This window comes from Diadema setosum, chromosome 1 (genome assembly GCF_964275005.1).
Source record: "Diadema setosum chromosome 1, eeDiaSeto1, whole genome shotgun sequence".
Taxonomy (NCBI): domain Eukaryota; kingdom Metazoa; phylum Echinodermata; class Echinoidea; order Diadematoida; family Diadematidae; genus Diadema; species Diadema setosum.
Genome location: NC_092685.1, coordinates 36227807 through 36238517, shown reverse-complemented (window position 1 = coordinate 36238517; position 10711 = coordinate 36227807). Strand labels below are relative to the sequence as shown.

Here is a 10711-nt window from a genome sequence, read left to right as displayed (position 1 = left end):
TTTCTTAAACCTAGCGGGATTGAAGCAGGGCGATGTGTGAAGAAAATCATAATGGAATGTGTTCATTCAATAGTAATTTCCTGTTCCATGTGTCCATACAATAACTTCAGTAAACCAGGGAGGTGGTCTCACCTCCCTGAGTGGGTGAACTTACAAAACTACTGCAATCACAATAACGAGTAGTAAACACGTGACAAGTTCCATCGCTAAAATGGAGCATTTATGTAGACAGACATCCTTCATTAACTGCGTTTGTGTTTGGCCAGGGATGTGGAAAAGAAGTGGAAAGAATTATAACCTTATTGGTGTTGGTGCATATCGTGACTGTGCATGCGTGTGAGGTGGCTAAACGTCACATAACACCGAATGATCAGCCTTTCTACAAAAAATAATGCTCGTGCTCGCAGAGAGATACATGTATAATAATCAACTATGGTAAATTCGTCTTGGGATGTCACTGCGTCGCAGAATATGAAATTTAACCATCTGATTAGATCTTTGCCAAGAAATTTACAGGGCAGGACGAAGCCTCCACTCATTTTAATTGCGTCATTAGAACAGGGAATTGATTTTTCTGTCAAATTTATCCCTTGCTTAATCTTGCAGAGAATGTTTATGCAAACTTGGCCAAAGTGGTTGAGAAACACCCAAACCTGACAGCTGAGATGAGCGCTTTTCGTCCGCAGCCCATGGTGAGTATAAGTCCTTCACGGTGTCGGAAAATATCGCAGTATTCGTTCTACCGTGTTTCGTAGGGTTGTATTTTGTGAAGCCAAATAAAATGCGCCAGTAAGGTTTTGTCCAAAATGAAGACAAACAGGAAATGATATTAGAATGTAGACGATTCAATATTGAGGCTTCTGATAAAGCCACAGTTTCAATATAGAATTTAAGGCATATTACAATCATATCAATTTAAATCAAAGCTCGGTTATCTATTATAGCACCCCCACAAAAAGAACAAACACGTTAACTGGAATTACGAAGAAAAACACGTGCTTATTTTAATATGATAGATTACTATGTGATACTTGACTATTAATGCCTTTATGTTATGTATTCGCAGGTCGGCGCCGACTTTTTTTGTCCACCTTCAGTCTCACCAACTGTGCCAAAGTCAGGTAAATAACTATACATCTCATGAAATGAGAACAATGACCACCACCTCCACACATACACACACACACACACACACACACACACACACACACACACACACACACACACACACACACACACACACACACAAACACACACACACACACACACACATGATGGTGACTGATCATATCGCCCATAGAGGGTGGCTGACTCAAGTGAAGTCAGACTTATCTCTCTATCAGACGGCTTTACATGATTTTAAATGGATATAAGTAATTCGGTTGCATCAAGGGACGATGTTCGTTAATCCGAAGGTTCATAAATCTGAAAGGGGATATGATCGCTATTCCGAAGGTCTGTTGTTCCCAAACACACAAACTTCGTATACATAGAGCTGATGTTCGTTAATCCGAAAATGAAATAGGGTTTGGTGATGTGAACATCCATGTGGCGTTATTCCTAAGTTTCGATATCCAAAAACGAAATACAAGGGTCATTATTCAGAAGTTTTGTTAATCGGAAAATTAGATAAGGTTCGTTATTTTAGAAGTTCGTTAATCCGAAAATGAAACCAAAAAAGTGCGTGGGCGTACTGACGAGATTTTGGAATTACCAACCGTTTATTTCATTTTTGGATTAGCGAACCTTATTTCATTTTCAGATTAATGAACCCTCGGAAGAACGCTATCCTTGGGCGCATGCCAGCGGATATTGATTTTTATTGCCTGTTTATCAAGACGACAGATGGCTTGGACCTATTGTCAGTTGCGTACTTCTTACTTGTGTGTCGTTGTTATGATGTCTATGATTCTTTTGACAATTTTCGTTAGTCTGTGTCATTGGTTTGTTTTGAAGTTGATATGGTTTTACTTTCACCCATGTAAGGTAGCCTCTTCAACAGTGTAAGCACTTTCTTACAGAGGTCCATGTCATTATTAGTACCCGAGCATTGCCAAATACACAGCTTTACCCTAGAATTAAAGGGACAAAAGTGGGTCCAGTATCAAAGAGTAATCACAACAAGACTGCGGTCCAATATGATAAATGATCACCGGGCAGGATTTGAACACCTGTTCCCATTGGCCCTGTTCACAATGCTCTCACGCGAGGTAGAAATCGGTCAAGACTCAAAATATTTATTTAGATGTATTTTCTGTTTATCAATTTCCAACCTGTGCGCCATTATCTATTGTAATCGAGTGAGTTGTCGTTGCGTAGGTGTTCGAGTGCAACATTCACTCATCTTGGTACTGACGTCAATTTTCTATCATATCAGTCTCACCTATAACTCGGAGTTTTTACATGAATTTACAGGGGCAAAGTTTCTTTACTATTCAATGTTTGACTTTCAATAACTCTTCTGTAGTTCACTTACTTCGACCTGGAGACATCAACGTTATTGGGGCGTTGGGTGACTCGTTGACAGTAAGTACAGTCGTGTATAGTGAAAATCGTGATTTTGTAATATCTACATTGTATGTATATAGGCCTATACAATAATGTTCCCATTGTTATCTGTTCAAATATCTATGAAGCACCATATTTATATACAAATAGACAAAGTCGGTTCTTTATATTGAAGCAGCTGAGTAATTTTTTGAATCAAAATTTTGATCACTTCAGGGATATGTTTAGAGGAACATTATTGAATGAATATCCAAGCACAAAAAAGTATACAAAAATTCATATCTAATTATATCTTCAGAAAGCCATGTGCAATGATATCTTATGGACATCGAAAAAGTGTAGAACACGCGGGCTTCTATAATTATGTCAATATTTATTTCTAATATTGTTTAAAACAGAAAGAGACAAGCTTTTATCTATTCAAAGTTATGAGAAGGACTTATTTGCCAGAAATCATCAGTAGACAGAAATTCAGGGGATTCCAGTTACATTTCATAGAATCTGTTCTCTAGTTGTTGTTAATACATAGAATTATCTTCCATGCCTACAGTGAATGTTTACAATGAACATACAGTAACAATGAATTGTTTGTTTGTTTGTTTGTTTGTTATTCAGGCGGCGTATGCAGCAGGAACCTCTCGTTTCTTTCCCGTCATGTTTGAATACCCCGGTCTCTCGGCCAGGTAGGAAAATTCTCTCCTCGGAAAAGTCTGACGTCATAACTCTCACCTTCGTCAGAGGAAAGTTAGGGAGAGTAACCCTTTTTAGTTCATTGATACGGGGGAAAAACAGACCAATTATTAGACATGCACTTCTGATGTAACTAACTAGTGGTTGTGATCTGGGCGTGGAAGTTATTTTTCGTCACGTTCTTCTAATTATGCTCAGAGTTTTGAGTTCATCTTACTGTCGTTATCTGTTAATTGCTGATTTTGGGACTGATTTTAAGTTTTAATCAACACAACTGAAAATTTGACAAAATAATGGTGATAATATTGCTTGTTTTCCTTTGCCTAGTGCCGGTGGAGACAGAACGCTGAAAAGTGTGCTGACCCTTCCAAGTGAGTAGTTGCTTGGCTTCATAGACTCATGATGCTTTATGTATTATACCAATTCTCGAACCGATGTGTAGACAACCCATTACAACGAAAAGGTCGTATGTATCAGTAGCACAACGTTTTAGTTTAGTAATTGTTTATTCATGCACGAAGCAACTGCACAGATTGCAATGCATGAAGATCAAGAGTAGACAGTCTTCTCCCAGTATGCTCATAATCAGCGCGCCATTCTATCGGCCATTTTCACATTCTAGATTCGCGTGCCCCTTTTTACGATTAGAAGATTTTGATCACTGCAACTTACGTCACTATGTTGATCCATCAGCATTCGGCTCCTCCCTTCCCCAATATCCTGGGCAAATTTGGTGCAGTAAACCTTGGCCTTGATATTTCCTGTTCATAGCGCAACATCATTAGCTTCGTTGCATATTTACCAATTTTTGAAAGTAGTAAACTAGAACATAATCTCTCCTTAACGAATTCCATAATTCTGATTTTGTCAAACTTTCGTCAAACATTTTTTTTTTTGTCACATCATAGATATCTTCCGTAAATATAACCCTGGACTCTACGGATTCTCTACCGGTAAAGCTACCGTATTCACGAGTCCGGCCAGCAAAAAACTGAATGTCGCCATCAGTGGATCGTACGCTGAGTGAGTTGCCATCTCCACACTCTTCAAGACGGCTGCCCGAGGGATTGATGGAAAGTGAAGGGGTTATAGCACCTGGGTCGTGTGATTTTTGTGATAATTCAAAAAGATGATAATATCTAAATTATGGAATATTATCATTATTGTGTTTGTGTAATTATCAGGTTCATCTATCGCATCACGACGTATCCCTTGCAGGTAGCCTACATTGTAGCTGCGACTGCGACTGTCAGCACCGTCATTATCATTATTGTAGTAACAGCTAACAACACTCTAAAAAATCAAAAGGTAAATCAACATTTTAAATTTTGTCACTCCTCCAACCTTTTTGTAAATGTTAAATTTAACACTCAAAATGTTGAATTTACCATTTCTGAAATGTAGTTCAAAATTTTCAGTGCAAAATTTAACATGTAGAGAAGTGACAACATTCAAACTGTTGATGTACCATTTAAGTTTTTACATTGTACAGTTGCATTAGCTGTTATTTGTTTCCTTTGATGTCAATGATGTCATTTCAATTGCCATCATTGTCATGATTATTGCTGCCATTAGTGTTTTGCTGTTGCATTTGGGTATTCTTGCAGAGATATGCTAGGCCAGGCTAAAACGCTTGTGAAAAAGATGAGGGATGACCCGGCAATCGATTTCGACAACAACTGGAAATTCGTCACGCTGTTCATCGGTGGGAACGACCTGTGCGGTGGCTGCCTGGACGTCCGGACGTCACCCGAGGACTACCTCGCGTACATCGAGGAGGCGCTGACATATCTCCATGATGAGGTAATGAATCCACCCCCATGATGCTAGGGGACATGGAGTGTGTTGCCATAGTAACTTCAAAGCAGTTGGTCGATATAGCAAACCCGCTTACAAACTCTTTGTCAAGTGAAATTCATAGGACGATGACATGAATCGAAATCAGATCAACCATTCAGATTTTAGAATAAATCGATAAAGCGATATTTCTAAATCAGTCCTGGTAAATCGGGACAAAGATGTCTATCGTGTATAATGCATTAGATCTCATATTGAAGATGATAAGTAATTGTGATGATTATGAAATCGGCAAAATATATCAATTTCCTTTCTCCTTTCATTTGAAATCATAGATCACATTTTTTTTTTTGACACCATCAATGTTGATGAGCAATTAGTCCCCTTTACGACAGAGTTATCGTATTCGAACTACCATTGTATTGTTTCTCAATCGCATCCTTTACTTTTGTACTTTCAGAGCCCCCGTACTTTCGTGAATGTTTTAGGCATTATGCAAGTGCAGCTAATTGCCCAAAATTTTGGACCTGTGACATGTGACTCAGAAATCGCGTGAGTATTGCTCCTACATAATTATTTGTATTTGAATATCAATGGACCAATGAACGTTGTTGACCTTCCGCTCTTTCAATCATTAAAGATTACAATGTACTATGATGGTACACTGTATTAGGTTTCTCTTTTGCATGGATATGGGATCTGAAGCATTTATATGATTGATCGATGGGCTGCAAGCAAAATAAAACAAGACATAAGACTGTCTAATCGTGCAAATCCACGCTTGTAAGCATTAAATTTATATTCAACTTAATATCTGAATACAATGTAGTACAATCGTATAACACATGAATCTGTCAAAGAAGGTAATTTGCATTGAGTCGCAATTTGAAACATCAGACGCCATGTTCATGCTATTGTTTTCATCCATCCATCCATCGTTTTAATTATTTGATTGCACAATCGTGTGTTCTCCTTTTAACCTACACCATTACAGGTTTTTATGTCCCTGTGTTCTGGGCGGTAAAATTGCTCGGGAGCAGCTCCGCATGAAGGCTAGAGAGTATCAGGTATATTTTGTGGTAACGTTCATAAAATAGCGCAGTAAGATCGTATACTGCATCATTGTCATTGTGACAGTCAAACGGACGCCGCGCGTGGGAATTACGATGTAAAAAACAAACAAACAAACAAACAAAAATGAAAAACACAATTACAAGGAGATTGAAATTTGATTTGTAAGTTGCAAGTTACTATCCAGCCTTGTCAATAATTATGTTGTCTTGGTTTTGAAAAGAAATGCTGTATACGAATAGTTGTTATGAAAACTTTTAATGTCAGACAATATCATGGGCCATATCAATAAGTTCCATAAGCCGCAAATTCTAGAAGCTGACATTAACATTCCATCTCGCGTTTTCCGAGTCATGGTTGCTAATTTTGTTATTACAGTGTAATTACAGTAAAATCAAGACGCATCACATTCTTCGTAACTGGATGACCAGTAGGTATATGATTGTCGAGATTTGTACTTATTAGTACAAGGTCCCCTACAGTACGACATTCGGTCTTGACCTCTTTGTTGGGGGGGGGGGGGGAGGGATTGGAAAAGTTTGATTTCTTGTGAGCACTTCTTCACTAAGACGTGCCGCGAAATAAAGCACAATATTAACCGCGATTGCTATGACTAGTTGCATTATACCTCTTGCATCAATTCCTCTCAACAACTGTTAAATTAACGTAAATTTTCATGATTTGTGATATCTTGCATGTTGTCTAGAGTGTGTTACGGAAGAGTGTCGAGAGTGGGAAATTCGACGACAAAGACGATTTCACGGTAGTGTACCAGCCGTTCCTGGAGGATTCCAAACTGCCCCAGCTGCCCGTAAGGAAACATCGTCGGCTGAAACCCGACGACATGTTGACTTGCTATATGTGTCTCGTTACCTGCTTCCAGCAAAACAAACCCGAACGTTTCCACGTTCAGCCAAGAGCAGTCAGAATATCACTGTATGGTGATGAGGGCTACTGATATATATGTATATATATATATATATATATATATATATATATATACATGTAAATACATATAAAATACACGATTCTTTTCCCAAATTGTTGGAATAGTAGTTCTAGAAAAAAAGGAAACAAAAACAAAAGAAAACGCGATATGTTTATGCGTTATCTGTACCAAGGTATAAGACCTGATGAGTGTTGTATTTTTTTTTCTGTTTTGGTCCTTAGATATTAGAAAATTAAATCAACAAAAGTCTCTTCTTTAATCATCTTCAATCATTATACATAGAGTGGTGACGGGGATCACCAGCTGTCAACACTCATCATGACTTTTGGATTAGTGTGCGTTTCATATTATGTTTGAATAGCCTCATTGCCCTTCAAAAACGCACGAATCGTAACGGGTACTCGGTGTGGTTTTTTTTTTTTCCTATCCTTCCCACCCTCTCCTCTTTCCTCGCGCTGTTATATGAAAGACATCTACTAGTCTGTTCGTTCTCAGTACCACCGTGTGTAGTTAGCATCAACATTCTCTCGTGACACGTTTACATGAAGCGAAACATTGGTGTATGGCGAGCGTCGGGTCTGGCTTTGCGCCAGTGCATACCGTTTGCCATAATAACATAGGTGTCTATATAGCCTGTGCCTGATTTTCTCCCAGTTCTGCCTGCGCATGATCGGCCATCTCTATCTTATCAGATGGCAGATAGTAACCTGCAATTACATTGTATATCCAAAACGAAAGCAACATCATTAAATCTACTTCGTCAACTCCCTCATCAACAACGCAAAAAAAGAAAGAAAGAAAAAAAAAAGAGGAAATTGAGCTCATAACATTGACATTCTGTTAAAAATGGTGGAATAGTCACTAACGACAGCCTCGGATTCTTCGATTTCTTGGTGTACATTAAATATTTTTACGACATTACTTGTATTTCTTTCTACATGATCTCCTTTTCGGCTATTTGACAGGATGGGAGCTCGGACAGGACTTATTTCTCTCCGGACTGTTTCCACTTCAGCCGAAAGGGACAAGCAGCTCAAGCCACGGCCAATTGGAATACACTAGTAAGCATACATTACGATTGAAATACAATATTTTCTTCTTTTTTTTTTCATTCATTACAAGTGACGCCTTGTAATCGGCAAGAAATGTGTACATTTCCGATGGACAAAATAGCCTAACCGCCTAAAAATTCCAAACTATGCATTGATATATATTACATCTTCATTCAAAATAACATTGTGTATTCTCAAGTGGACCCAAGCAGACGGACATTACACATCATACAACTTAATTTCTGTTATATGGATTTCTTTTCATCTTTCTTTTATACTAATTTTGGGGTGGATTTCCTCTTTAAGTAGTGTTTGAGTGATCTGGTCCATATCAATTTTCAGCCGTAGACCTTGGGCGATATGACTTTTTGATTTTTTTTTTCGAGAGGGTGATGCTTACATCAAAGCTTGCTATCAATGAACTCCCTTGTATTTTGAGCTTATGTAGAACTTCAGACCATAACCAGGTGGTCTTGCTTTGTATGAACAGTGTGTACTTTCCTGTTAACAATAATACAGATAAGCATAAGATAGATGAGAAAACGTCAGGCAGAAAATGTTTGCTAACTGCTTTCCGACATCCATATCTTAAAGGGTATTATGATATTCACTTTGTTTTTATTGGTCATTTTGTATGTGATATCCAAACATTAATGTGACGCACACTTTATTCAGAGCAATAATGTTTGAAGTTCTCATTCATAATAACTCTTTTTTTCCTTGTCATTTACGGAAATGTTTAATGAATTCAATTTCATAAACGATACAGCGAATTCATGTTGCTGTCCATCTCTCCAGTTTCAGCCCGTGGGATCTAAATCAACTACATACGTCCCTGGAGAAGAGCTGGATTGTCCCTCTACCGTAATTTTTCTTCCTTTTTTTATTCATCTGTAATGTGTTCATTTTACATCATTGTTTGATTTGTCCGTATTTACTTCTGGTTTATTGCTATCTGGCTTTATAGCTGTTGATAAGTTTCGGCGATGTAATTCATCCGCTTCAGTGTGGTATGATCTATATCTTCTTGCATTTGTTAATAACTCGCAGCATAGGTAACGCTATGGTCAATAAATCTATGGTGTACATTATGTGAGGTGATATCATATGAAGAGGTTTGGGTATATACCACACCTGTAGGTTTTAAAAATGGATTCACACTATACTGTTCATTGCCGAAATCTATTTTATAAGACTAATTCCGTGATTTGAAATCTATTTTATAAGACTGATTCCGTGTTTGTGCTTGTTCATTTCGAACGCCGACCATTCTCAATGTTCAAGTAGAATCTCCCTTCTCGGAGATGAAATAAAAAGTTAAAGGCCAACTTCAAAACAAATTTCTTCGACATAATTCTTTAGCTTTACTCGGGTCCCTTGATACATATATTGTACATGTAATTTAGTTTATACTCTTCATTGTATGAAGCATACTTCGCTGATTGAATTGATTTACATTGCACTCCCATTACAACGAACAGGGTTATGACGAAATTTCGTTATAATGAAGTAAAACTTCAAGTCCCAAAATTACCGTTATTCATGTCTATTATACAAAATTCGCTTATAACTAACAGGTATTAGCAGCGAAATATTGTTATATGGAAGTCTTTTCCGAGAGCTATCGACAAGGAAAAACAGAAGAAATGTGCTCCGTTTAATGCGGGTCGCTTACCAAAAACATTTTCGGATGAACGAACCTTCAGAATAACGTATCCTATGGGAATGGTGAACATTCAGAATTGGGAGACGTGGGAATGACGAACCTTTCGAGCAACGAACTGTCACCAGATCCTTAACTGTGTTTTAATGTGTTTTCAAAATTAGGCATGAAAGTATAGACAACTTTATACTCAACGAAATTAATAAGACGGCGTTCCATTTATCAGAGCTTTCCTGCTTGCGAGTATTCAATAAACAACATACAATACACGTAGTTTGCGTGCTTTTAGCAGATACTGTATTTTGCTCGGTTATGTGGAAATTTTCTTTTTCAGGAAACTATGCCGAAGATTTCTTTAATACAGTAATTTAGCAGTCAGGTTAAGGAGGTTAAGGGGTTGTTTGAACGTGCATGTGCCAGAACGTGACGGACATGATTGCGTCTGTATAGATCTTCAATATTATCATTTTCATTACTATAATTTCATTTCATTGATGCTACAATCCTCATTGTCAATAGGAGTTCCCGTACCTCTACACAAACGTGAACAGTCGAGAGGGATTTCTGGCGAGCCGCAACATCACAGCATCCAAAGAGAACCGTATTTCTTCACCATAGCAGGCAGATATACCGACAAGAATGCAAATACACGTATCTGGATGTATGGAGTCTAACTCACTTTTAGATATTAAGCCTTGTGAGGTTTCAATATTATTTTATCTCTTCTCTCTCTATCTACTGGTACACACACATGTATATACACAACATGTGCAATATATCTATAGATGCTCGTATACTAGTATTGTGTTTGATGCATTTCAGCAAAGTGTTGCATGGGATATTATCATGTACACAAGGAGATCTTCTGTGCATCTTCATCGGTTTTTAACATCAGTATTATGATTAATATACCTCTTTTGTGTTGGAGATTCATATGTATATATTACTGTAATGTCTGCCTCTATAGTATGTAATAATGTA

General features: G+C 37.8%; 1 protein-coding gene across 1 annotated transcript; it reads left to right on the top strand.

Moving 5' to 3' along the window:
• Positions 1 to 665: 665 nt before the first annotated feature.
• Positions 666 to 10348, top strand: LOC140230044 (phospholipase B1, membrane-associated-like). Its single transcript, XM_072310252.1, has 13 exons — positions 666 to 692; positions 1067 to 1121; positions 2468 to 2526; positions 3124 to 3191; positions 3526 to 3569; positions 4107 to 4221; positions 4806 to 5001; positions 5456 to 5547; positions 5990 to 6062; positions 6773 to 6877; positions 7981 to 8076; positions 8866 to 8931; positions 10250 to 10348. The coding sequence occupies exons 1-13, from the start codon at positions 666 to 668 to the stop codon at positions 10346 to 10348; spliced, it is 1095 nt and encodes a 364-aa protein (XP_072166353.1).
• Positions 10349 to 10711: the final 363 nt, after the last annotated feature.

Bases quoted from the DNA above. Each gene is read 5' to 3' on its own strand.
- LOC140230044 (XM_072310252.1), top strand. From the start codon at position 666: ATGAGCGCTTTTCGTCCGCAGCCCATG. The intron at 5,548-5,989 runs GTGAGTATTGCT...ACACCATTACAG, and splicing joins ACATGTGACTCAGAAATCGC to GTTTTTATGTCCCTGTGTTC. The intron at 6,063-6,772 runs GTATATTTTGTG...CATGTTGTCTAG, and splicing joins TGAAGGCTAGAGAGTATCAG to AGTGTGTTACGGAAGAGTGT.